Below are 27,063 nucleotides of genomic sequence, written 5' to 3'. Positions count from 1 at the left end.
GAAAACACATTAGTAAGGCCTTGGCCTCAGTTGTGTTCCTAACAAGCCTAGAGAAAACAAGCCCTGATTGACTGAAGAAGTGTGCTAAGATAAATTCAATAGAAAACACGAAAAGGCTCTCTAGGGTTTTTTCTTGTGTGAATTAAAGATATTTTCTACATGTGTCGATTAAACAGTCGTGAAACTTTGGAAGGTAGAATTCGAAATAGCTGTGGAATCGTTAAAATGGGGGGTGTGGGGTGCATTTCCAAAGCATTTCTCGTTCTCTTAAACTTTCACTTGTGTTTCTTTGATTTAGAACGAAGAAATTATTCTTCAAAGTTGGCTTTTTTCCTTCTTTTTTACAAAGTTTTATTTGTGGCTCAAAACAGTTTCCAGCAAAAATTTTCGAAAATTTAAGGTGGTTCTGAACCCTAACTATAAAATTTTTTTGAACTTTGCCAATAGTTGCATCTTATCATACTTATCAAAGTTGATAATATAAAAAAAAATTCACCGTGCCGTTTTTGAATTATAAGTCCCTAAAGCTGTAATCAAAGGTGTTTTTAGGAGGTCATACTGTTGCTATGGTAACCTATTGTGTCACGAAAATGATAACAACGTGTTCACCAATGATTGGGCAGTTTTTTGATACCATGATTGTAGCATCAAGTGATAAAGAGTGGTCATAATGACCCATCAAAATCTAAGTGTTGGAAATTGTTTTGAGCCACCTGAGCTATTACAAATTGTACAGAATTCAGCGACAAAAAGTAGCAAAAATAATCCAAATACGATCTTTTTATCGAAATCTCATGCAATTCCTTGATTCAAATCTTGAAACACATCTCTTTTATGAAGCACGTTTTCTCGTCATTGAACAGAGGAGCGTATTCCCTCCTTCAGCATGATGGTGAAGTAGTTTAACAGTACTTCCCAGGCCGCAGCTACTTCAGGAACCCAGTCGTTGGGAATAGTCTCTTGAAACGTTGATATCAATGCCCTGGAAAGAAGGTGTAACTGTTGAAGAAAAAGATAATAAAATACTTTACCTCATTTCTCTCCGAGTGAAATGTAATACAAGAGTTGCACTTTGGCAGTTAGAGCGACTTTCACTTGGGTGTCTAATTTACATTCGTTTTTTGTTCTACACTACTTAACCCAATGTTTGGTTAAAAACCTCGCGACTTTCTCAGCCAAACAGAAGTAAAACCAAAATCAGTTGTAACTCGCTCGCACACGTTTTCCCGCGCTTTTCCCGGACTGTAATTTGCTTCTAAATTTGATTGGTGCGGTAGACTGTCTGTTAACTTTGTGGATGGACTTTGATGGGTACAGATCAGCTCCGATCCCGGCCAGGGTCCACTCCTTGTATTCACTCAATATTTGCCTCTCCACCGCCTAAGTAGGACCAAGAGATCACCCATTCTCAAGTCGCACGGTCGGTTTGTTTCGGGACACGCCATATCCATTAAATTCCCATCCCCCTCCTTCCCCCCTCCCCGTCACTACACACACTCCTCAACTCTTACACTACGCCCCTACCAAAGGACGTCACAACTGAATTGGCATTGAAGACCAGACAAACGCAACCTAGTTCCCAGGGTCCTCTCTCTACCTCGAAGAGAGAGGACCCTGGGAACGAGGTTGAGAGAAACAATTCATGTAGTACTTACGTTTCCAACAGAAGGCTTTGCTGATCGATACACGTGCCTCCTTCCCAGTTCCGTCAGGTAAGCCCTCAGGGAGTCTGGATCGTCCATTGCGTTCACGCAGTTCTCCACAGCTCGCATCACTCGCTCAGTGTGCCCGTGAAGTTCCCTTGTTCGTGCTAATTCCTCTAATTTCACTTCTCTGAACTCTGCGAACATGTTTTGTAACCCCGGATCTTTTTCGAAAAGCCTAAGAAGTGAACATATCATCAGATACGGCAAATTTTATTTCAGGAAGGTTAATACAAAAAATACCCGTAATTTGAATTTTCAATCGTCAAGAACGAGCTGTTTGATTGGTGAATGAAATATGCTTACGTACGTTGTAAATTTAGGCAGCGTCCACACTACGCCGGATAAATTTGAAAACACAGCTTTATTTCTATGGTTAGACCTACCGTCCGCGCTAATCCGTCACGAAAACGGCGCAGTTTGAAAATGCCGGCTTTGCGTTTTATTGTGGACGGGAAACATTTTGAAAACGGAGCTTTTCGAAAACGATGACGTCATGATAATCACGTGATTTCCCTTTCTGAGTTTTCCTCAAACACGAATCCAAAATGACCGGTGAGCGTGGTGTGGACGGAAAACATTTGACACGTTTTCGGAGTGAAATCTCTGGCATAGTGTGGACAGGGACTAGGAGCGTCGACACAACCACAGGATAGTCAATTTAATATTAATTTAACTTAAATCAAAGGCAAGAAAGTTTGCGAGTTTTGCCAGTATATTTGACAAAAACTGCGAGATGTGCCAAATCAGATTGTTAATAGAAAACTAGTAATGACAAAACCGATAATTTTTTTTTCGAAAATGACAAGTTAGTTTATGCTTATAAAATTAGCGAAATCATGAAAATCATTCACACAAGACCTTTATCTAATACATAAATTGTTAGCCTTAACATAGTCCAACTAAGTCTCCCACCTTACGAACCTTGGAACAAAGAAAGGGCAGGAAATATTTTGAAGAAAATACAAGCAATTTAGACATACCCACAAGGCAAAAAAAGATCAAAATCTGTGCGCTTTCTATGACTGAATGCGGAAATAAGTGGGTTTTAACTTTTGACATCTCATCCGAGTGAAATCGCATAAGTAAGGCTTTTATAGAACTATCACGATATTAAACGGTGAAGAAACAAAGTTAAGTAATTTTAAAAGCCGAGATTCGCACGCGAAGTAATTTCGACATAATGAGTTCAGGGGATTTTTAGTACCTACCTAAGAAGCTCTTGTCAAATGTGACACTAATTTGATTCAGAATTACATTTCTATTAATATTCCAATCAGAAAGCACAAAATGATCTGTTTTCACCGAAATAATTTCATTCTACCTGTCAACTGTTTTTCACTTAGCGCCGAATGAGAGAAACCCGCGCTCTGAATCGGTCGCGAATTGGACAAACGTGCAGAATTGCACGGCCCACAAATTTGCTTATCTTAACCCCCGCGGTTTTACTAGCACTAAAAAGTAAATCGATTTGGACTTTACCCTGAGCTGCATACAGAAAAAGGAAAACGTGTTTACTTTCGCCCCCAAGCAAGGAAGACGATGTTAGTTGTCGTACTAGTTCATTATTATCGGTCACGACCTGGGGATCGATCAGGGCAGCCAGCACTACTGAAAGTGTGCTCATTTAAATGTCTCGACTTGTTCAAAATAATTTCACGCCTAAGTATTCATTCAACGAACTTGAATTGTGTAAATGAGCAAATAAGCGACCCGCAGCGGAACAAAACGAAAGACTAATTTTGCTTAAAAGATCTTCTGATCTCGGGTAATGATCCAATTTGAATGAGCAATCTTTTATCGTCGGCAATACAAATGTAACGTTGCTTGTACTGTGGCGGGTGAAAAACTGTTGCAAAATACTAATTAGTAACAATCTTATTTATTTTACGACATGATCAAGACATTGAAATTATCACTTATTCACAGATTTGTTGAAAAAAGCTTTTAAAAGTATACGTGATCAACGAAACTTTGTTTTTACAATCATCATTCAATCATGACTGCCGGCGTATTTTTTATAAAATAATAGTTTTTCCATTTTCTTTCATAAGACACATGTTGTGTATACTTCAGTTAGTATTTGCCGTTAAATCAAACCAGCAGCTTTTCAAAGGTTTAAAAAAATACTTGCAAAGTTATTAGAAAATTTGATTAATCTAATCAATTTATTAAGCAAAATCGCATCGGGAAAATAGTACAATGTATATACACTATTTTTTGTCCATAATAGTGCAACCGAGCTATAAGTAATTCAATCGGTGTTCTGTTTTGGTTGAAAATTTTCTAAATTGAACATGGCTTGTATCTCGACTTTGAGCAAATTTTGTACCTACATAATGCCGAACAATCAGCGAAAAAATATTGAGAAAAAAATTTTTTTGACGAAATCTGGAAGCTTCGATAGAGAGCCTGCATTGCTAACGGTCTCGAGTACAAAATGTACACACCGGATGTGTTACGACTTAACCGAGTTAGCTATAATTCGTGATGTTCAGGCTCGGCCTCTCATTCGTTATGGCCTAAGACATTACGGAAGCCGTCAAATTTTGTGTTAAGGACAAAATTGAAGTTGAAATGTAAGGTTTAAATTAAATTTAAAACAAACTTTCTCGCCGAAATCTTCACCGTTTGCGCAGTCCACAATCAAAATTAAAACGACTGAAAAATTGTACGAAGATGCTACATGTTACAAACTAAGTTCAATTACCATACTCACATTAGGAAAACCTTCACTCCTATTTCAGTCCGTTTCTTTTGAAGCAATTTCCACGAATGACGAATGAGTTCTTTCTGTTTTGATGTGTGCAGAAATTTATTTACGATCGGTGCCTCGCTCTTAGACTTCTTGAGAGAGACCGTCGAGGCGGCGCACCCCATCGTGAAACTGAGACTCGTTGAATCTGATGAAAGTGCTGTGATCGAGAATGTACATATAAATTCCCCTCTTGCGAAATCCGCTACGTTTCGCGTAGTGCGCAATTCAAGGTTTCACAAGGTCAACATTAGTTTCCTTATTGGTCGATTCTCTTTCAGTGTGAAATTATCCGACAGCACAATCAGCCAATAAAATAACAGGAAGAAATTAGAGATGGCATTTTAAAATAAATCATCAACTGTAACTAATATGTTTCATTCTTGCTAGGTCCCCCGTGCTATTTGAAAAAGCCCCCAGGGGAACCGCCTTTCAGAGTAGGTAATGAGCTCAAAGGTAACCGATTGAATTAAGTTTCTTCATGTGCCTAGTGGAAGTGACTATTGAAACACCATCCAGGATACTCACTACAACTCTTCTAACGTCATCTTAGACCTGCTCGACTCTACAGAGGTCTACAGAAGTAACCAAGGCGACGTCTGAACGCCAAATGTACGAAGACAACTGCGAAAATGAATCAAATCGAAATACCGATTGAAAGTGAAAATTTTCCAATTATAGTTTTTTCAGAACAACCTGAATTTGGTCACCACACGTAGTTTTGCTGATAACGGGTCAAAAAAAGTTTGAACATATATCTGACGCGCGCGCAAACTCGCATTAGTTATCCATTGAAAAAGACAGCGAGCCCCAGAGTAGCCACTGCCTTACATTGAATTGGCCATTTTGCCCCTGTGTCAAAACGAGTCTTCGCATGAAACCATTCATTTGGTTTCATGCAAATCAGACTCAATTTCATATGAAAGGTTTTGCACAAGGTCTCGTTTTGAAACAGAGGCAACCTGGAAAATCTATCCGCTTTTTTCCCATCGCCATTCCCGATTTGTAAGAACGCGGGAAAAGGGAGATGCTGAACTCAAAAGACCTGGGCACGAGTTTATGCACAGTATTTTCAAAATGGCGGACGAATTGAAGGTCGGGTTTCTCGGAGGGGGAAACATGGCAAAGGCGATAGCCAGAGGCTTTATAACCTCTGAAATGGTCAAGGCAGAAAACATTATTGCAAGTGCTACCACTACAAAAACGCTGGCTGTCTGGAAGGTGAAATAATAAGTTGTTTCAGATAATAATGCGTTAGTTCTGATTGCACTGCGCGCATGTGAACAACGCTTCAGAAGGCAGCCTGTGGGCCTTTTCATTTGGGCCGATTAAAAAGTAGCCTTTTTTTGTTAAAAGTGATTCCTATTCAAGAAAATACTGATTGACCCGAAGGTTTAGTTGCGGCGTAATGAAATGTTCATGCGGGTAGTCCGTAACACCCGGTAACGGACATGTCTTTCTTGGTGTCCACGTGTTTCAACATTTTGACCGCCATAGGTTTTATCAACGTCCTTCATGTGTCGTCATTGTGACCATGTTGGTGGAAATTGGCAAGATATTTTTTGTTTCTCTACAAATATGCTTGTTTTTCTAGTTCAGCTCAGGTTGCCCTATGAGTGTGATGGGGGTGGTAAAGCGGGGGTTGGGGTGGGGATGGGGATGGGGGTCTAGATCACGGTTCACGGAAAAAAACGGTTTTTCACAATTCGCAGAAAACTTGCAAAAAAGGAGGGACATCTTCACTTACACAACTAATGAAATTTTGCACAAACTCATTCCCAGGGTCTCTCTTCTTCCTGTCTCCTGGGGAGTCCTCCTCTCTTGCTCTGGGGGAGGAGGAGGGGGGATAGTAAGAGGAGAGACCCTGGAACAAGGTTGATTTATGCAGTGCAGGTTATATGCTTATCACAAGACAATGGCTGTCAAACACAATAGAAGACATAATCACAAAAATGGTTTGTGGGGAATTATATGTTTGTTTCTCATTTTACAGAAAATAATTCCAGAAAATCACGGTTCAGGGCTACTAACGAAATCACAGTTTGTGAGGAAAAAAAAAAACGAACCATTTCGCATTTCATGGGGAAGAAAGCTGGTGGGTGGATTCCCGAATAAAATGGACAGTGGTGCCTTAAGAGGTACCAAGACCCTGTTTTGTGGGCATGGCTTGAAATTTTTTCTCCCCTAAGAGGTGTGAATTCTTACATAACACATAATCTCCTGTCATATTTTTTTGGCTCAGTACCATAAAAGGTACAGCAAAAGCTCCTTCTGTGGACCTTTTGAGGCTAAACACCCTAAGACGTACCAAAACCACTTTTCGAACCCCTGAAAGGTATGGCAAGCACCCCTGTCCTTTTTATTTGGGAGTTCTCCTTGGGGAAGAAATAGGGCCATTCAAGAATCACAAAAATACCCTTTTAAACCTTCTGTGATGATACGCACATGCCCAATGTCCAGGGCTGAAAATAACAGTCAGTCATCCGACGTTGGCCATTTAAAATTTGCTCATGTCTGATGAAATCCCCACCGTTGGTTGGGGATGATTTACGGACAATTTTTTTATTGTGAATTGTTTTGCGGTAAGGATGAATAAAAATCTACCGTGAGTAAATCTGACTTTTTTCGGTGATGTCCGACCACAATTTGTTTTGTCTAACCAAGATGGTGTCTTAGTAGGACATATGTTCTTTCAAGAGAAAAAAAATATTTGCAGCCCTGAATGTCAGGATAAAATGTCTTGCCAAAGAACAAATCACAATCCTCTCAGTTAGCATTCAAACCTGACCTACTTTATCCATCTTCCAGTGGCCAACTACTTGGCCACTGGACCTATCAGAACCTCCTGCAAAGAGACAGGCAAGGTTATCTTCATGTCTCAGGAACTGGCCATTTTTGTGGTCTTTGAATCCCTTCTGTAAACCGAGATTGAAATACATTTAAACCTCTACTTATTATCACCTTCCTTATACTCAATTACTAGCAGATGTTTGATAAAGGAGCCTGCTCTCGTTCAAGAGGTCATACTCAAGAGAGTAGCACAAATTGAGCCCATACCTCCTTTTAATGGCCATGGTTTTTATCATCCCAGCCACTCAATAATCCCTAATCAAAACTTCCCACAATAGTCACCTCTTTGCAGTGGCCACTTATTTCTGTCTCCATGCTGGTTACTGTAAAAGTTAAAGTCTGCATCAGTCCAAGCGGTCCATTCTGCAGTTGTTATGGAAATTGTTCACCATTTATGCTAGATCCATACCTGATGATTGATATCTGCATCCTTGCCCTGAGGTTTTTCTTCCATTTCCTTATATCTAGTTACATGTTTCCAGGTTTTTCATGACTCTTAAATCTCCAGTTGGAAAGGACTGACAAATAAGAAAATGGCATCACTCTCTTTACAGTATATTTTATGTTTTTCTTTTATTTTAAAGGATATGGGTTGTCAAACAACACTGGACAACAAGGAGGTTGTTCAGTTTTCAGATGTCGTCTTTTTAGCTGTAAAACCTCACCTAATAGTTCCAGTTATCAAAGAGGTTATGTCATCTATTGACCCATCCAAGCACCTTGTTGTTTCTGTGGCTACTGCTATTACTACAGTGGTAATTGAAGCGGTGAGTACAGTTATGTAACAGTTTTACCTTGCCTTGACAAATTCTTTAACAAATTGGTTAATAGATAATGTGAAAAAATTATACCATTTCTTGCAAATAGTCTTAACTGAGTAAATCTTGTTTGCGCATTACAGTCAGTCAAGAGGCCAATTCCCTCTACATGTGGAGAGCTGAAATGTTTGCTTTCTTTCTCAAGCTTCCATATCTGTTGCTACAGTTGCCATGGTTTTTGCCTAAGATATCAGACCCATCTTCCTTTCTGTTACAGTTCATCAACCCAGCTAATATAAGTACCATCTTGGGACCAGTGGGTAATTGTTTTGCACCCAACCTTACCTTGCAATTGACAAGATTTAAGTGGATGTTTTATCTGGGTGGGGTGATTAGCCTCACGCCCAATTACCCCTAACCTTGATGGCTAAGGTTTCTCTGTTGGCATTTGCCTGCCTTAAGTGTATCTGGTTATATCAAGGCAACAGCTACTTGCTTTTATTTGATCGCTGTTTGGCTACTAAGAACATTACCAGGGGCTAGAGCATTAAGGGTTCCCTTGTCTGTCTGCTTGAGGGCACATATCAGCCTCCCACCCTGTGAGCTGACGTGTGCAGACCCTACTGCGAATTAGAGTAAAAATGTGTCAATTATTCATTCTTTTGCTTCCTGTTTGCCAGCATTTAGCATCGAGCACCCGGGTTATTCGAGTGCAGCCAAATTTGGCATGTGCCCTGCAGTGTGGTGTCTCTGCTTTCTGTAAAGGAACTTGTGTACAAGCAAAGGATGTAGAACTGGTGAAAAAACTTCTTCAAACAAGTGGTAGGTAAATTTTTCAGTGTTTTTATGATTTTTTGCGGATGTCACTCAGAAAAACTAAGTGGTCTTATTATCAAGCTCACTTGGTCTTCCTGGCCTGAGCCCCTCAAAAATGACCTGAAATCTTCGTTTTCTTGCAACCTTTCAGCTCCAGATAAGCACTCTTTCAGCAAGTAAAATAAGCCAGTTGCTGGCCGTCTGAAGAGCACTTTAGTTAGCCTCAATAGCCCTGGGGGCTTGTTAGTGATGGAGTAGTCATTAGAGTACCTTCAGCGTTTCATTTAGGCTCAATTTTCGCCGCTCTCTCACGTCCGGTCAGCCTATGTTTCACTCCACCCAGCCCCTTAAATGTATTCGTCTTTTTCTCTTCTTTCCACACTTAGTAATGGTCCCAGCCACATACAAACACTGCATTTTTAACCTGATCCCGAATATGTTCACATACGGGAAGTTTAACTGTACTCTAAACTTGACAGTCTTTGTGCAACTATCGAAAGGTATGTGTGTGGAGGTGAAGGAGTCCCAGATGAACGCAGTCAGCTCTGTGAGCGGGTGTGGACTTGCATTCTTGTTCCTCGCAATAGAGGCCATGAGCGATGGCGGTGTCAGGGTTGGATTGCCAAGAGCTTTATCGACAGACTTGGCTACCCAGGCGTTTATAGGTGCAGCTCGACTGGTACAAGAAACAGGAAAGCATCCAGGCCAGGTAGGACAGTGTATGTGAACACCTATAGTTAAAGGTGCAGTTCTTCGGGAAAATCCAAGATAACAAAAATGGGATTTTGCGCTTTTTTGCTAAACAGATTAATCCATGCTCACTCAGATGGTGGTGCATCAAAGGGAAGGAAGAATCTTTGTCCTTTTACGGTTCCTTTGATGCACCACTTGGATTAATCTATTTAGCAAATAAAGGCAAAATCCCAATCCCTTTTAAGATTTAAGAATTCAATCTTGGATTTTCCCAAAGAAACGCACCCTTAGTGACTTTATCGTAATATGGCTTTTTGTTTTTACAAGTCGGGAATAAATAGAAGGCCAGCCTGAAAAAGTAGTGAAATACTGACCTTTTTTGTGTCTGGAAAGTTCAATTTGTACTTTGCATGGCTTCATGCCTGCGACATTTAACAAAGAAAATGTTTCGACGGATGGTCTTTCGGACAACTACTGAGATGAGAGGGTCTTGCTTCGTCAGTTTCTTTTTGCTGGAGTTATTCTTTTCGTTTGCTACTAGTTACACTCTGCACTTACAGCGCATTCTTTACCCGTTGTATTTGTTTTGTGTTCGAATCTAAAGTCTGAAACGTTGACGGAAAAACGTCAAATTTGTGCAAAAGAGTCGTCCGAAAGTTTTTTGTCCGAAAGGTTTTTGTCCGAAGTTTGTCGTCCGAAAATTATGTCCTAACATTTTCACTGTGAAAGTGATCGAAAGAAGATCCCTATGTTAATTTTTTTTTACATAAGGATGACGCATAACCCCTACGGGTTACGGAGAGGACTGTGGGAAAAAGAGCGCAATGCTCGAGAGGGTCTTGGTCAGAGAGCGCTTGCGAGCAGGCTGCCGAGGGCGCGAGACTGCGAGAGGCGAAGCCGCGAAAGACACACACTCGCGGTAAACCGGCGAGATTTGCCGGCGCGCGTGTGCATGGAGTCGAGTCCCCGACACGTCGTACGTAACAGCTCGCTCGCGCGCCAAAGGGAAAAGCCAGTAGCGCTTGAGTGCGCAACCCACACACTGGAGCCTGCTTGTAAGCTATTTGAGCCCGGAACCCTTCCGAGCTGGAAGTCTTACATATCCCGGTTTTGGACTGTAGTCACGTTTTAAAAGCGAGGTACATTTTTCACAAAACTTTGCTTGTCTGAACTCTTTTCAGTTGAAAGACGAAGTTTGTTCGCCTGGTGGCACAACGATCGCGGGCGTACAGACACTTGAGAGAGCTAGCTTTAGAAGTGCACTGATCGACGCTGTGGAAACATCAACTACACGAGCCACAGAGATGGCTGCACTGCAAAAATCCCAAGGCAAATAAAGTAGACTCAAGCTTATAAGATAACTATAAATAGGTTCGATTGGTAACCGCTGTTCGGTAAAGGAGCCTGCGCTCCTCGCGGACTCGAGCCTAGGTTATAAATTATAATCATAATAATAATGATGAAAACGATAAATAAAGAACACTGTTTGCTAATCTTATCAAGTGGCAGTTTCTGGCCGGATATTTTGTCTCTGACGCGTTTTATGATTGACACGGGATTAGCCATCTACGAGAAAATAAGACACTCATTACTGCTGGACAAACTTCCCCCCCTCCCCTTGCTTCTCTCGCCATCTGCGTGCGCTTGTCAAAACATTCTTCACATTTTACATGTTTTCAACTTCGTAATGGCTTTTTGACAAGGTTCCGTGCCGTTATAAAGCCTAAGAAACAATCCAAAATGTGTTTGCATTTGTTGAAGTAACAACAGGGGGTGTTCATTTGAATGAGACCACCAGAAATTCTGTAAAACGTCGCGTACGGTAGGTAGAATAACATCAAAACACTTCTCCTCGAGTGAGGAACAGCTTCGTTTTGCAACTACAGAGGTAGAGGTGGACATTGTTTGATACCGAGTACAAAGAACATTTGCGCTGTGTTTCAGTTCAGCCATAAATGAGGTAATTTTTCGTTTATTTGCACGTACTTAATGTATCTATATACCTTACTTACAGGTGAAAAGGTGTATTTTAACCAGCAGATGTTTGTTTTCGAAACGTGAATAATTCAGAACAACGTTTTTCTAAGTACAGATAAACATGCCAGTCTTGGCAAATTGCCCCCGAAACCAACATAGTTTTTAATGCAGTGCATTAAAAGGACAAGACACAGATTGAGGACAAGACATCATAGATGAGAATAATTGCCGTGTAAAGCTATACACGGCAATTATTTCAGTTACTAATGGGTCAGTGTTGGTGTTTTTCGGGAGCGCGTGCAGTGCAGGAACAGTTAATAGGCTGATTTAGCAAGAGAACGGGAACGTCACTTGACAACGGCGCGCGCAGTACAAATACCCAAATATGGTCAAATTAGAACAGAATCCAGGTTATTCCGCGCCCCCTGCAGTCGTCATCTGACGTTCTCGTCCTGTTGTTAAATCAGCCTAATTCATCAGCAGCAACTATGCGTAGGTTTTCAATCTCTAAAGAGGCCGTTTTCATTTCAGTGGCATGACATTTTACATATTTTCGTTCATCAATACCACCTTTCGGGGCTTGAAAGTCGAAATAACCTGAAATTGATGCTGAAGTGAATTCTGATGATCGCTTGTAACAAAGGCCAAATATATTACATAATTTTCCTCCGTTAATTAGCACCGGGACCCACCGTTGGACAAATCAAAGTGGTCCATTCCCAGATAAGGGATAAAAAGAAAAAGGAAACCTATTGCTTCGTTTTAGCTGCTGGACTGCATTTAAAATGAATACCATTTTCCAGGTTTAGCTATGGTCTGACATGTGAAACTTGTTACTGTTCGGTTGTATAGTTAAATACGCTAGCATTCAGAGGTCAGTTTTCTGTTTTTTTATTTGCATCGGGTTACTTTTGTCGGGCCTGTCCGTATTTAGAGTATGTCAGTATATGTGTAAGTATTATAAGCGTTATGTAGATTTATGAAAAAGTTTCAACACTGCGAATATTGGCTCGTACAACGCTTGGTCGAGACGGTGCCCCAAGATGCGACAACTGGTAAGTTTAAAAGACACTACACACTGGGATATGTTTGAAGCAACTTTAATCCCAATTGTATTGGCCCTGCGCTATAAAAGTCGAGTTACACCACACCGGCCTTGTTTAATGGATCACCATTATGCCACGCCTAAAGAAAAATTCATCGCTCGTTCTCTCGAGTCTGGTAAGGAGCGCGGGCTCCTTTCCCAAACAGCGGTTGGTAATCGAGCTTAAGTGTCTTCCGGCGTTCCCAAACCATAGGGAAGTTTTGAATCTTAAGAGGATCTTTGAAAAATAATGCGGGCTACTCGTAATCCAGATAATAATTTGGGAAGCTGGGATGGCACAGTGGTGATAGCGCCACCCTTGTCCAATACTGTCGAACAGATACGACCCGTGAATGGCTGAATACGACCGTACAGGTTGTGAAAAAAAGGTTTACGAGTCGTACAGTTGGTGAACTCTATATCATTAGAGAGAGTGTATACACAAGTCCACGACCCGTACAACTCGCACGACTCGTACGACTCGTACGGGTCGTGAAACAATGGTCTACGAGTCTTACAGTTGGTGAACTGCAATGTGGCCCGGGTTCGGTTCCAGCCCGGTTCCCTGTACGGGCTTAGTGTTTTGTTGCTTCTTGCCTTGCTCCAAGGGTTTTTCCCCTATTCTCCGCAAATTTCAAATATTTTCACTCTGCTGTAAAACCAGCTGAAGACAGACGGCAAAAGTTTACCGTTTGTCGTAAAGGTCATACCTAACCCCTCTATGATAAATTGTCAAGACCAGAAAGCTGATTTGGTAGCATTTGTTCGGCCGGACTCTTCTTCTGAGAAAATTGTAGGACGCCAGAAGACTGGGAATGAGGCCGTCAAAAGGGCAAACCGACTTACCGGGAGCGCAGTTTAGCGGGAAATAGAACCCCCCCTAACCGGTACCGGCTCACAGTCGGGCTACCCACGTGGTTAAATATTTTATGTCGATGTAAAAATAGAAGGATGAACTTGTTCAAACGATTTCAGGATTTTATTTCGTCTGTTAATGCCGTTATCAAAATTGATTTGCAGTTGAACATCGGTTTTGTTCTTCGCATAGGTTTTTGTATGTATGTGTGCTGGTGTGAATCGTGTATACATGATTTTCTGATCATCCTGCAGTTGCAAAATTGAAACGCTCCAAAATTGGTATTTCAGGTTCTTTTCCGCCGATGAAATAAATTTTTCACAGGATATCCGCATTGTGTGAAAACAAGACAAATGGAAAATTGAGGCCATTATAAAAGCACGCACCAAAGCGACTCCGAATATTTGGCTCGATTAGACCAAGTCAGTCGAAAATAGCTTGATTTTTTGGCACGACCACGCAATTTATAGCGCGAACAATCTTCTAAGATTAAAATCGAGAAAGTTCGACTCGAGATAAAAAGATTCCACCATTACTTGAACGAAATCTTGTTCGGTAGGGCATTCTGATTGACCAGTATTGTTCCAATGATTACAATAGCTAAGGAAGTTGCGTTCGCATCTTCAATGTTTACCCAATTAGTTTTTTTCAAGAGTTTGTACTGATTTGGACAATTGTGATTTTCACACCAAAAGATATTTTCGTAACTAAAGATACAAGAATGCAGTGACTAAAAATATAAGTGAGAGGTAACGCTTTCTGAAAACAAAAATACTTGCCGTAGTTTTCCTGCACCACTTGTTAAGTAATTTGTATGGAGAAAACCGGAACATGCTCAACAATAATCGATAATTGATCACAAATTAACGTTTGAGGTGAAGTGCCCAAGGAAGAACCATTGTTTTCTTCGAGAGATTTAAAAGCAACTTGATTTCAATGCAAACTTCAGGAAGAAAAACACGTTTTTCACGGCTTGACGTCAGCTCTCTTGAATGCAAATTTTTATCGTGTGCTCGTTATTGTGTTGCAAATTTCTCAATGCGGACAGGCCACGAGAATGGAATAAAAAGTGTTTTATAAAATTACACTGAACAGAAAGTAATATTTTTTTTAAGTTGTTGATAGTTTCGATCTAGTTTAGCTTTTAAACGAATTAAGTTTTCATTTTGTTTTGGTCATCCGTGGGAAAGTCAGATGGATCTCGTTTGCCAGATCTGTGACCACCGGTTTCGCTTTCAGCAAGACAAAAAAACCTTGTTTGTTGCAGAGATATAGCGGAAAAGCGGAAACTGCTGTAGCTGAAGAATAATTATTTGCTGAAAACTATTGGAAAGTGCCATAGGCTTGACTATGCTGCTCTTGAAAGATCTTTTTTATGTTGCATTGACGGCGGTCTTGCTTCACTTGCACTGCAAGCGCCTGTGTTTGATTCGCTGAATGCGCCCACCAGCTGCTTGGCTATTCTCCGAGTGAATTTTAAATCTTCAATTTTTCCCAGTCGCCTCTTAACTTTCCGAGAACCCCCTTAGATCAAGATCAACATTTTCAAGAAGTCCTCGAGGATTTCACTCTTGACTTAATGGCTAGTTCTATTCAAATCTGGCTGAAAGCGAAACCTCGACCAAGAAGGAGAAACTAATTGTAATTTGTTCCAGAGCTGAGAAAAAAAATTAAAAAGGTAAGCATAAAAAATACAAAATGTTATCATTTCATCTTGCTTATTACACAATGTTGTTTTTACTGGGTAAACATTTCGGTCGTTATTAGGTCAGTAAGGCTGGCAGCATGTTAAATAAGTTTAACCGTAGCTGTAAACAAGACGAAAATTTACGGCAAGAATTTACAGCATTGTCGGTGAAAAATAACAGAATCAACTCCGATGATCGAGTTGCGGTACTCAAATCGGCTTGTTTTCCCGGTCGTGGCATTACTGAGCTCGCTTTGGTTGCGGTAAGTTTTTTTGTACCTCAAGCAGCCGATGAATTGGCTTGCCATTTCAACGCAGACAGAAAAAATCTTACCGAAAATCAAAATCAAAATCCAGGGAGCTACTGATTGCAACTCTATTAATCAACGAGTTAGATTGCATCGAATGAACGCTCGTATGCAGATCAACAGGAAACAGCCCATAGAAAAAGTGTTCCGCCCATACTAGCTCATACTAATCACATTTACTTTGTTCCGCGAAAGAAGATAACATCAAGAAATCAGTGGAAAAAAATTCACCAAGGTTCCTTTTCGCGCGAACTCCGAGTTTTTAATTAATGTATGACTGAACGAGTTCTCGGTCGCAACAATCAATGGTTTCATTTTAAACCCGGCCGTAAAACACAAATTTATATTTCGTCTCACGGGTTTAGCAGCAGGACAGAGCATATTTCACCGACGATTTAGCGCGTGCTTACATTTAATTACCTTAATTTATCTGGTCGAATACTAACAAGTGCTAACCGACATAGCAGAGCGTAAATAAACCAACATTGATCGTCTAGTCACAGCGTTATAACGTTTTAATGTTAAGACGGATTCCACTCAAAGTTCGAGCAATGAGTGCAAAAATTATCTACTAAAAATCTACTCATAGCACGGTAACTTTCGGAATACTATTTAAAACAACTCACTTAAGTTCATTTCTCTGAGTGACCCCGCAATTAAATTCTCAAGCATTCTCGAAAAAGTTAATGTCAAACCTCGTAAGTGAGAATACTTAAAGCATGTGTTATTGTGTTTTTGACTGATGCGAAACGTCTGTTTGTATTGAAATATTGATAACTTCAAGTCCAATTTTTCCTCAAGGGATCAGCTTGAGAGCTTAAGTCTCAGTAAGTTCTTCTTAACTGTATTCAAAATATTACCATGCCATGAGGTTTTTTTGGTGACCTAAACTTTTGCCAATATTGCTCGAATGTTCTGTTCGTTTTCTTAGTTCGCCGCCTAGTTGCATAAGTTCTTAAAAGGAAGCCATATTAACAATGAATTATTTTCTTTACTCCCCGCTAAGGAAATGATTGAACAGTTAGAAAAAAACACGTGCATTTGATTTACTTTCACGGGCTGTCCAGTTGTCAGAGTTAGCCCGTTCTCTTGGGGTTTCTTTCTGAATGTCCTCCGTTAAATCCTAGTATTTTGTATAATTCAAATTGTGCGAGGATTAACAATTGTTCTTCATTACCAGATATAACTTCTATGGTGAAGTGAAGATATAACCTTTCGAAAATCAATTGCATTTCTACAAACGTTTTCTGGTTCCATCTGCCAGCACAGTTTGGTAAAGAAATTAAATGCTAAGTACTTCAGTTGACAAATTGTGCGAGGATTAACAATTGTTCTTCATTGCCAGATATAACTTCTATGGTGAAGTGAAAATATTCTTTCGAAAATCAATTGCATCTCTCGCAAAAGTTCTCTGGTTCCATCTGCCAGCACAGAAATGCTAAGTACTTCAGTTGAAAGAAAAGAACCAATATATCGAATGATTGTTTTTCACCAATCAGGAATTAATCTGGCGTTCACAATCTTTGTCACCAGCAGCTAATCGGAAATGTGGTTCACAGAAGTGGCGGTAACTTTGGTAACTTTTGTAAATTTACGTCAGCGAAGATCTTTCAAGACATATATATATGCAATTATATTAAACAATTTGCGGTAAAAGGCTATTTGCGGAACTGGTCAAACAAGCCATGTGATTCAGTGAAGGCTGACCTCGAATCCTCTTTGATATCAGAAGGTCTTTCTGTCGCAGCCAAGTAACTGGCAGGCACCATTTTTGTCCCGGCTAAGCTCAGCCATAAACGCGGAAGTTTGAGGCAAGTCTAAATGTTTCACGTTTCGCGCTAAAAATAACACTCTTTGGTCGATAATCTATTTGTAATTTTAAACCCCACTATTTAGCACTAACTGGGTTTTATTTTTCCATATATATGAAAGTATTCGACTGAAGTTGCCGCGGCTACCGCAGCTTTAATTTTTCTAGACGAAAATCTCTCGGGCAGATGTTCCTTTTTCTGAATCCGGAATGGATTCAGAAAGAAAATCAAGTCTTTCGGCTGCATTTCCGTTATCTGAATTTTTTCTTAGAACTGAGAAAAAAAATTTAATTTTTCAGCGAGATGTACTGGTTTGTTTGGTGTCTATTAAGTCGTGATTGTTCGACGTAACATGAGGAGGTCTGGTGATCCTTTGAACGAATTTAACAGGGAGTTAATAAAACCACGACGGTAACGGCAACGCGACCGTCGTTAAACCAGAGGTTTAATGAGCAGACCAATGGCTGTGTACGTGCGTTATAATTCTTGGTACATTTCTTTGCCGTCCTCTGCAAAACAACAACGTGAAATGACCAAAGTCTTCGTTGTCCGTAGAACGTGAACCACGACGGATAATTTTTTATTTTTATTTCAAATGTTTCGCCTTGTCTCGGATTCAGTTCCGTGATAGTTTTGACACTAAGAAAAAAAAGGAAAATGAGATTCTTAGGTAAGATATAAAATCATTTTTTAACCGACGTTGTCCTCCGCGTCGCGTCCTGGTTTCTTAAACTCCCTAACATGTCTTATAAACTCTGTGATACCGCTGACATTCACAATGTTACAGTTATGGCCTAACTCTGTAGCAAACACTGAAAGTTAGTTTAAATCGATGAAATCTAGTATCATATTGGACGTTGTAGTTCGGCCATATAGGTTATGTGGTACCAAAGCAAAGTGAGTGAAATCGATTGAAAAAGCAGTTTTCGATGGAATACTCGATGGATTAACTTCGTGTAATTTCGTATATACAACAAAGGCGGGCAGCTTGGTTTCTCTGCCCGTGAAGAACTAGGGTAAGGGACAAAAAATGCACTCGTTAAAAACGGTTTGCATCAAGCGGTTGGTGCACATTATGGGATAACGCGAATCATCGAAGCTCAAGTCGACCGTATTGGACAGGCGTAAGTTATGTTGGAAACGTTTTCGAAAGATTTTTTTTTTTACTGAGAAATGTGGTTAAGTTCAAATCAAGTACTCTTTGTTGAGTCATATTCCTGTGTAATGTATTGAGCTATTCGATCTGCCATTTTCCAAAACCATCTTAGACCAGGAGCTCGCTTACACGTTATTTATTAAATCCAAATTGTTTCTAGATTATTACTATGACATTTAAAACTTTCCGCCGTGCGGGCTAACAGACAAAAGCTGTTTGGATAAGGTGTTAAAATCCGACGCTTGTTGTTGCTAATAACACCCCTGCAGCCAATGTTAAAATCAAATAAGAATGATTGAAAATGAGTATTCTCTATTTTCCAATTGCCCATAATGCACTCTGTTTGCCCCCCAAATTTTGCATAAACTAATGTTGTGAAATACTCTTGGGAGGTCTGCATATTACCAAGAGCATTTCACAACAATAGTTTATGCAAAATTTGGGGGGCAAACAGAGTGCATTATGGGCAATTGGAAAATAGAGAATAGAGCAACAACTTGCCCCAATTTTAGCTCCATGCGGTGCTCTTCCGGAGAGTTCAGTTGAAGAAATACGACTATCATTACCAATTAAACAAAGTTATCAGTAACAACATTTTTATATTTAAAAAACAGAAGAACCGTCGCCAAGAGAAAACATATTAAAAATGTTAAGTTAAAAACTTTCGAGCTTCGGCTGTCAGACATTGTTTTTTGTCACCTGATTTTTTATATTTTTACGTTCATAGCCATCGCTGATTCCTATATCAATATGCTCAGTGAGTTCAATTGATTCTACACTTTGTTTCCAAGCTTTTAGTTTACCTCTTTATTCGAACCTTGAGGGAGAAGCGGGACGGCGAGTTAAGGGTGGCGGGGCGGGGGGGGGGGGGGGGGAGAAACTGATTCCTCTGAATTTGTTTGGTGGGGTGTTATTTCCAGAAACCCTTACCTTGTTTTTCAACCAAAACATGTTATTTTCTCTGTCATGCACTCTAGATTTTGCATACTTGAACTTAGTCGTCTGTTCGCACCGTCAAGCCTTCCATTTTCCGTAAAATCATTCAGAGCGGGAGCAACATTGAAGCTGCCTGGTATTGCACGAACGCGTGCACAAGGGGGTTGGGGGGGGGGGGAAATGCAATCTGACCATTGCATACCCTGATGGGCTTTGCCGATGTTTATTCATTGACTTCTCTTTGTTAATATATTCTTGGTAAGTTTAATCTGATGATTGTATTCATTGATATGTTGGCCTTGTAGATTCTTCTAAACAGGAAACACCATTTCAATCCAAAAGTGAAAAATAATTCAATAACCTTGTCTCGAAAGAAAGACACTACGAAACCATACTTGGAGCAGCGCGTACTGGGAATACTCCCCCCCCCCCCCACCCCCACTCTTGATCATGACCATCTCCTCCCCAAGGAGTGACGGCGTCGTTCTTTCATGTCCGATAATTGTATACAGTTCATACTTTCTACTTTAATCAAGAAGCTTGTTTGATGTATTGTTTCATCCTAAATCTCTTGTTATTCAGCTTTAATTAACGACTGGCGCAATTCGTCTTTTTCGTTTTAACTGAACCTTCTTTTAATCTAGTTTCATTCGATAATATGTATAAAATAAACAGATACTGACTAGCTTAAATTCGAAGTTAAAAAGTTGTGTAATTAATTTGGTACATCCCAAGGGGTTATTTAGATCGGTCATAGAAATCAGCTTGCCCTAATTAGCAATGCGTTTCCACTCTTTGTTAACGATTCAAACTCGGCGTTAAATCTTGGCGTTTGTAGCATCACAGGACCCCGGGTGAGTTTTACAGAGACTTTCGAGTCGCTCTGTGAGAATGAGCGAAACTTTTACTGTTGAGTTTGATTGCCGTTCTCCTTGGTTTCTCTAATTTCAAAAGTTTCCTTTCTCTAAATGCAAGATAAATCGTGCTGGTAAACGGAAATTCAGTCGGTTTTTTAACGCGTGATAGTTTGCGTGAAAGGGGCAAGACCTGCAAGATAGCCCCCGATTTGTTGCATAGTTAATGCTCCATGAATTACTCTAGCATGGCAGTGCAAACGATCCCGTAATCATAAAGGAACTCGGCAGCTTTTAAATTTGTTCCAGACTTTTAGAAAGTCTAATCGGCACAGTGTTAACTACCTTCCAATGAACTTGAGGTGCAGTTAACATTTTGAAATCAAGTTTCTGTGTCGATTCAATGGAACTTCGTTTTTGAACACGAGAAACTACTGGGCTGAAGTATGTCTATCCATAAGAATCATTTAATCAGCTTTTTGGTGGTTTAAAAGGATTACATTACCACTCGCTTTCGCTTTGGGATTTGCAAACAGGTTTGGGTGGTAAATTGTTTTGAGCTATCGTGCACTGCTTAAAATAACTAATAGTCGTCGTAAATATTGAACTTCAGTCAGATTTTGGCGACGCGCGCTGGATGAAGGAATGTTACCACTAACGTCCAAGTCATGCACTTCAATCTCTCGAGACTTCAACAATCATCTGACAACGATTTCAAGTACACGTACAGTAAAAACCCGCATGGAGGCATCTGCATTTTACTTAGTTGGCCTCAAAAAATTCTTTTTGATTGGTGTTCACGGGGAAATTGGGCTGTATGTATAGCTCTGTATTTTCTTAAGAAAAAGATGCTTTTGTTGCTGGAAGAATGCTGGTAAATATGCATATATTCACATCTAAATGACTGCAATCTAAACAAATCCAAACCCTAGTTTATCTTTCAGGTTAGTTTCTCTCAATGTTTTTATATTGATGAAACATCATTAAAACAAAGCTAAACTATTTTAGAGCACAACGTATCTGAAGTGACAGTGCGAGAGATTTGTTACACGGTGGAGTTTATTTAATTTATGAATTCCATGGAAAAAGAATGTGTGTTAAATTTTAGGCTAAAGCATGTTCTTATATAAAAGGGATAAAAAGTATTTCCAGCAGCTGAATGGTTTCTTTTCAAGATATCTAGAAGTTCGTAACATAGGCTACAGCTTTTAAATACTTGTACAGCATAAAAAGCCTAGCAAGGGACCAAGCGCTTCCTGTATATAAGCCCGTCGAGGGAATTAAAAGAAAAGCGCCAAAAATTTGCTAGTCGTTCTTTAGAAGAGCGCGGTGACAGTTTTACCTCGATTGTATTGTACATGCACTTTACTCATGAACGCATCTGTGGGGGAGCAGGGTGAGAGAACAGGGTGGGAGAGCAGGGGGTGGTGTGGTGGTTCGAACGCTCGCCTTCCACCAATGTGGCTGGCCAATGTGGTCCAGGTTTCAATCCCGGGCCTAGACTGTTCACAGCCCTCTATTTTCTCGTAATTTTATTCGATCGTTAAACGCGCGGATAAAATCGCGGGAGAACTAGACGCCAGCGCAAAACGGGAGACTTGACAGGGTAGGGGGTGAGGACTAACTGTGCTCCAAGTGTTTTTCTCTGGGTCTCCGGTTTTCATACTTGCAAAAAAACCAACATTTTCAAAATTCAATTCGATCCGGTAACAGTGGACGAAAAGCCACTCTGTGTAGATGCCACTAGTAATTACCATTTATTTAGCATAATTATAATTGTGTCCTTCTCGTGAATGACCAACGAATACCTGTTTTTCCTTTTTACATTTCAGCCATGAAGAAACTCAATTCTTCATTTACGTTGAACTTAACAACATCACCGCCGAATTTTTCCCATTTGGGCAATAATGGGCAGGACATAACAATGTCCAACATTATTCAGTCTGCGTTCCTCGCCATGGTTATCATCGTAGGCGTGACCGCTAACTCCCTTGTGTGCCTCGTCATCTACAAGAGAAGAAACCTTCACACGGTCCTCTACAGCTTCCTGGTCAGTCTCTCTGTATCTGATCTGCTTCATTCCGCTCTCAAGATGCCAACTACATTGCTATCCACTCTCCAAGTCGTGTGGTATCCTCATCCCTTCTTCTGTTACATCACCACACCCTTTGGTGTCCTTTTTGGAGCCGCAACTGTCTTCAACCTTTGCGCAGTCGCACTGAACCAGTTTTTCATCATTGTTAAACCACTTCACTATCCCATGATCATGACCGCTAGACATGCCCGTTACGTTATCGCGGGCCTGTGGGCGGGAAGCGTGGTGATTTCACTTCCGCCAATATTTTGGCGGTCAGCAGATACCATTTGCAAGAGCGGCGCCGTATCTAGTGATAAATATCTCGCTGAAGTCCTATATTTATCCGCCCTCTGGACCTTTGTCGTCATCATTCCATCCATCGTCATGGGAACTAGCTACACCAAGATCTTCTTGGTGGCGCGTCGCCAGATTTTTAAGATGAGAGAGGACAATGAACTAAACGGCGAGCTGCGAGCATCGCGCACGCGCAGACGCGAATTTCGTGCGGCAGCGCTGCTCGCGTTGGTCGGCGGGATTTTTATTTTTTGCTGGCTTCCTTTCTTCGTTGTTCAAACTTTACACAAGTTCTCCGCGGCTAACATCGCGCCGTTTTATTTCCGCCTTTTTCTCTGCATTATGTACTCAAAATCGGCCATAAATCCGTTACTATACACCGCATTGAATAAGGAACTGAGAAAAGCATTGTTACAGTTCTTTGGACTTCAAAAGAAATCTTCGCGAGAAGGAAGCGGTCGTATGAACAACAACTGCCAGATCGGCCACAGACAAAACGAAAGTTTACTGTAAATTGTAACTAAACATCCAGCCACATGTGAACTGCGCTGCACTTCGATTAAAAAAAAAGCCATAACAAAAAAAAAAAATGTAAACGAAACTGAACACTAATACGTTTATTAAAGTAAGCTATGAATTTTTTCAAACGAATTTTTTTGCATGAAATAACCCATGCCAGCTCTCTTTTTTCTTATTGCGTGGTTCATTTTTCCTTTCTTTTCATCAGTACATCATCTTCAAATAACATTGTTTGACAACTGTGCACTAATGCCAAGCTGGAGTTGAACCCATGACATTGTCTGGTTCCCAACCAATGTTCACCAAAAACCCTCCCACAGAAAGTTTTTGGGGGACTGGGTGCTCAACCCCAGTCCCTGCCACTCTAAAAAATTCCAGTTTAGCTTCGTACCTCCCTTTGGCTTTAAACTCCTCCCTCTCACCTTGGAATTTCCAGTAATGCCTCATTTTATGTTTAGCTATACTAAATTATAAAGATGAAAATTCCCGAAAAAGCCAAATTATATCAAGGGCTCAGAATAAAGATTAGAGCCTGAATAGTGTCAAAGTTCAAATTCTCAAAACTTGATGCTATACAAGTTATTAGAGGGAAAAAGGGAATTGGTTCACATATCCCTATATAAGCTTGGTAAAAGTTATTTCTTTTAAAAAGTAAAGAAAGCTTAAATAACCATCTTCAAAGAGCTAATTACGGACATGTGAACATACTAAGACAGTGAGATGAGAGAAAACCTTTATGAATCTGTGCCTAAGTGACTATCCACTGTCCATAAAGTCACCTGGCTACCTACTTTCAGTTACATAAGGAAGCTAACAACAGTATGTTGAGATGTGTCATTGTTTCACTTCTTTGGACCGTGATGGATGTTCAAGTTTAAAACTCTTCTCCATTGCAGTTCGATGGTCTGTAAATCCTTTACTCCCCTTATTGAAAGAATTGGGTCCAGCTGAGGTGGGTGTGTCTCTGGAAAAAGAAAAGACAGGTTACCATTACGGTAATGATTTGATTTGGTGCCCTCCTTCCAATAAGCACCCCTATTCCAAAAAGTGCCCCCTTCCAATAAATGCACCCACATCAAAAGAGACATTCAAGACAGTTTAAAAGAAGAGACTGATTAGACAAAAGAATTATGAAGTCTGTTGCACACCCCCACCCAATTTTTCTGGAAGTATCCCCCCCCCCCCCCCCTTTCAGGAGCAAACCATTCTTTGTTGATGCTTGTACATGTATATGAAAAGTAGCTTTAAAAATGTGCCAAGGGCTATCCAGTTAGTTTCCAATCAGAACTTGCAAACATGAATTTATGTGTCAGGTACCTTCCCAAATTCCTCATTCTCATTTTGGCCTCAGCTGGCATCTCTTCTTCTTCGTCACTCTGAAAATGAAACAAACCCACATAAATCTCTGGAATGATATGCCAAATATCTATACCCAAACAAACTTACATTTAAACAGCAAACCCTCACTAATACAACATGTACCTCATCATTAAATGCAGATGCGACAGCCCCTTTTCTTTGCACTAATACTGGTTCTGTCTTCTGCTTCTTTGGATCAGAGCCCTCAAGATCAAAGCAAAGTTCATGAACTGAATTATAAATTATTAACTGACAATGAAGTTGCAATAACTCACTCCAAAACGGGTGCCACGAAAATTAAGACCCTCAAAAACTAAGACCTAAGATCTAAGAACCAATCTTAGTTTTCATAGTATGAAAACTAAGACCCCATCTTAGTTTTTGTACTAACAAATCTGAGACCATATCGTACAGCAGTTTTTGTAGTAGAAAAATTAACACACTATCTTTGTTTCCATACTACAAAAACTAAAACCTTATCATCATTTTTGAAAACTAAGACCCCATTATAGTTTTCGAACTTCGGAAACTAAGACCCGCTACATAAACTGACCTGGATCGTCAAATTATGGGTATGTGACATTTTAATGCTGTGTAAAGATCTGCTGGTGTGAGGACTTGGGTTGTGTGTTGGATCAGAATACTACGGATATTTTTTTCAAATCTTGAAATAATGCTTTCCAGCTTCTTCAAATTAGCTTGAGTGTGACATTTGGCAAGCATTTTTGCAAAGAAATTGCTGTGAATCATGAGTGGCTCTTGGTCTTGTATAAACGAAAAACACTACAAAAACTAAGATGGGGTCTTGAGTCTTAGGTCTAACATTGAAAGTTTAATTTCATATAAATAAAATTATATTTTCCATCCGTCTTCAACACAGAAACTAAATTTAATATAAAATATTCATTGAAATTAACAAATTCATGTCAGTTTTTCATGCGTCTGTCCTGTTATTGATCATGAATTTCATCACAGCATGTCAAAGTAGCTGTGGATTCCCTCCGCTACTGCCTTGTGGATCCACAGACTATTTTGACAATGTAATGACGAAATTCATTGTCAAAAACAGGACAGACGCATGAAAAACTGCCATGGATTTGTTTTTCAGAATAACAAACAGGCAAAAAAAAGCAGAAATTATACATGCAATTATAAATCCTGCAATCAGTACCATGCGTTTTACACATGAGCCCCTGGTGCAGATACTGAGGGCCACGTGTTCCCAAGCATGACATTAATAAATTGATTGTATTGTATTGCATTGCATTTTATGTGTCTATCTGCTTAATGACAAAGAAAATCAGCCAATGAGTGTGCAAGAATTTCTGCAGTTATTGTCAGTAAGAACTCACTTCCTCTTATTTCTTCTGATGGGTCCGGAAATATTTTAAGTCTAAGCTTAGAAATTTGTATTAGGATTTTGCATCTCTTTTGTCTTTATCTAATTATTTTCAGGTGTCTTTGAACATTATTTTGAAGTTCAACCAATATAATTTGCATTATTATTATTATTGTATTATTAGTATTGGTAATAATACGGTTTCGAGTTCAATTTGGAATTGATTTGCATGAGAGTTTTTCAGAAAGCTGAAATTGTACGAGCCGCTTCGGCGAGTGTAATTTCAGCTATTTGAAAAACTCACAAGTGCAAATTAACTCCAAATTGAACAAGAAAAACCGTATGATTACTTATTAAAAATATAAACATGAAAAAATTCGCGTGGAGGAAGTGCCGGAAGATCTTTCTTGAAGCCATTTTTTCTCATTTGAGAAAACTTTTTTCAAAGTTTCAGCACAAAATTTTCGTCATCATTTTACGTGATATCATTTTCTTAGAAAAGTTCCTATTTTCTTTCAGACAATAATAATCCAGAATTTCGATGTGTAATTTGCACTGGTGTTACAGTTTTTGCACTGATGTTACACTTTTCGCACTGGTGTTACACTTGAACTGTACTGCTCTTAGCCAGTCAGAGTCGAGTAATTTTCTCATATGTATTATTATTAAGCTTATTATATGTAATCAATCAATCTTACACCAGCAAAACAAAAATAAAATGCGTGCCTTGCATGCATGTTTGTTTAAGCTTGATCATGTGCAGCATTCATTGAGGAGATAACTTACCAGTTTTATACTAACTCCAGTTGTCTTTTTCTGCTGTGATCCGGACAGATTCATCGAGATTTTGGGTTTCTCGGCGAGCTTGTGAGACAGAGATGAGATCTCTGGAAGCTTCCTTTTCTCTCCCGTCGACGGGGTCTTTTGGGTGGTGTTGCCTGTACATTAGACATAGATACTGCACAAGTTCAGTATAACTGAATAATCCATGCATTTCCCAACACTCGGAAAACCAAAGTAGCGACTAAGACCTTCATTTTCACTCTTTTCCTCCAATTGCTTTGTCGAACAACCCATCAACTTCTGTTCCGCCATCTTGCTTAGTAACCCCGCAATTTCAGGCCAGGCTACTCAGGCATCGGAAGTGATGAACCTGTGTTTTCACAGCGACGCAAAGACAGTAGATTTGAGCAATGCCGCCTTTTTAAACGATTTCTGTGGTCTTCCGTTA

The 27,063-nt window shown here is 40.0% G+C and overlaps 4 protein-coding genes across 4 annotated transcripts; 2 read left to right on the top strand and 2 right to left on the bottom strand.

Moving 5' to 3' along the window:
- Window positions 1-707: 707 nt before the first annotated feature.
- On the bottom strand, window positions 708-1,958 carry LOC145482978 (cytoglobin-1-like). The gene is made up of 2 exons (XM_081461606.1): window positions 1,656-1,958; window positions 708-999 (listed from the first exon to the last, which is right to left on the bottom strand). The coding sequence occupies exons 1-2, from the start codon at window positions 1,899-1,901 to the stop codon at window positions 853-855; spliced, it is 393 nt and encodes a 130-aa protein (XP_081317732.1). The 5' UTR covers window positions 1,902-1,958; the 3' UTR covers window positions 708-852.
- A 3,386-nt stretch (window positions 1,959-5,344) lies between these two features.
- Window positions 5,345-11,518, top strand: LOC145480898 (pyrroline-5-carboxylate reductase 3-like). Its single transcript, XM_081459237.1, has 5 exons — window positions 5,345-5,679; window positions 7,893-8,075; window positions 8,747-8,888; window positions 9,383-9,591; window positions 10,757-11,518. Exons 1-5 carry the CDS (start codon window positions 5,518-5,520, stop codon window positions 10,910-10,912), a joined length of 852 nt encoding a protein of 283 aa, XP_081315363.1. The 5' UTR covers window positions 5,345-5,517; the 3' UTR covers window positions 10,913-11,518.
- A 9,769-nt stretch (window positions 11,519-21,287) lies between these two features.
- On the top strand, window positions 21,288-23,195 carry LOC145480914 (histamine H2 receptor-like). The gene has a single exon (XM_081459255.1). It carries the CDS (start codon window positions 22,079-22,081, stop codon window positions 23,126-23,128), a length of 1,050 nt encoding a protein of 349 aa, XP_081315381.1. The 5' UTR covers window positions 21,288-22,078; the 3' UTR covers window positions 23,129-23,195.
- Window positions 23,153-26,959, bottom strand: LOC145480916 (PEST proteolytic signal-containing nuclear protein-like). The gene is made up of 5 exons (XM_081459258.1): window positions 26,864-26,959; window positions 26,619-26,770; window positions 24,617-24,697; window positions 24,452-24,510; window positions 23,153-24,098 (listed from the first exon to the last, which is right to left on the bottom strand). Exons 1-5 carry the CDS (start codon window positions 26,925-26,927, stop codon window positions 23,969-23,971), a joined length of 486 nt encoding a protein of 161 aa, XP_081315384.1. The 5' UTR covers window positions 26,928-26,959; the 3' UTR covers window positions 23,153-23,968.
- Window positions 26,960-27,063: the final 104 nt, after the last annotated feature.

This window comes from Orbicella franksi, chromosome 3 (genome assembly GCF_964199315.1).
Source record: "Orbicella franksi chromosome 3, jaOrbFran1.1, whole genome shotgun sequence".
In the NCBI taxonomy this organism is placed as follows: domain Eukaryota; kingdom Metazoa; phylum Cnidaria; class Anthozoa; order Scleractinia; family Merulinidae; genus Orbicella; species Orbicella franksi.
Note: the sequence above shows the minus strand (reverse complement) of the source record. Positions and strands in the feature narration are given on the sequence as shown.

Excerpts from the sequence above, each read along its gene's own strand:
- LOC145482978 (XM_081461606.1), bottom strand. The coding sequence starts at position 1,901 with ATGATATGTTCACTTCTTAGGCTTTTCGAAAAAGATCCGGGGTTACAA. Across the intron at positions 1,000-1,655 it reads CAAAGCCTTCTGTTGGAAAC|TTACACCTTCTTTCCAGGGC; the intron begins GTAAGTACTACA and ends TTTCTTCAACAG.
- LOC145480898 (XM_081459237.1), top strand. The coding sequence starts at position 5,518 with ATGCACAGTATTTTCAAAATGGCGGACGAATTGAAGGTCGGGTTTCTC. Across the intron at positions 8,076-8,746 it reads CTACAGTGGTAATTGAAGCG|CATTTAGCATCGAGCACCCG; the intron begins GTGAGTACAGTT and ends CCTGTTTGCCAG. Across the intron at positions 9,592-10,756 it reads CAGGAAAGCATCCAGGCCAG|TTGAAAGACGAAGTTTGTTC; the intron begins GTAGGACAGTGT and ends AACTCTTTTCAG.
- LOC145480914 (XM_081459255.1), top strand. The coding sequence starts at position 22,079 with ATGAAGAAACTCAATTCTTCATTTACGTTGAACTTAACAACATCACCG.
- LOC145480916 (XM_081459258.1), bottom strand. The coding sequence starts at position 26,927 with ATGGCGGAACAGAAGTTGATGGGTTGTTCGACAAAGCAATTGGAGGAA. Across the intron at positions 26,771-26,863 it reads GGAAAAGAGTGAAAATGAAG|GCAACACCACCCAAAAGACC; the intron begins GTCTTAGTCGCT and ends TCTAATGTACAG. Across the intron at positions 24,511-24,616 it reads CATCTGCATTTAATGATGAG|AGTGACGAAGAAGAAGAGAT; the intron begins GTACATGTTGTA and ends TTTCATTTTCAG.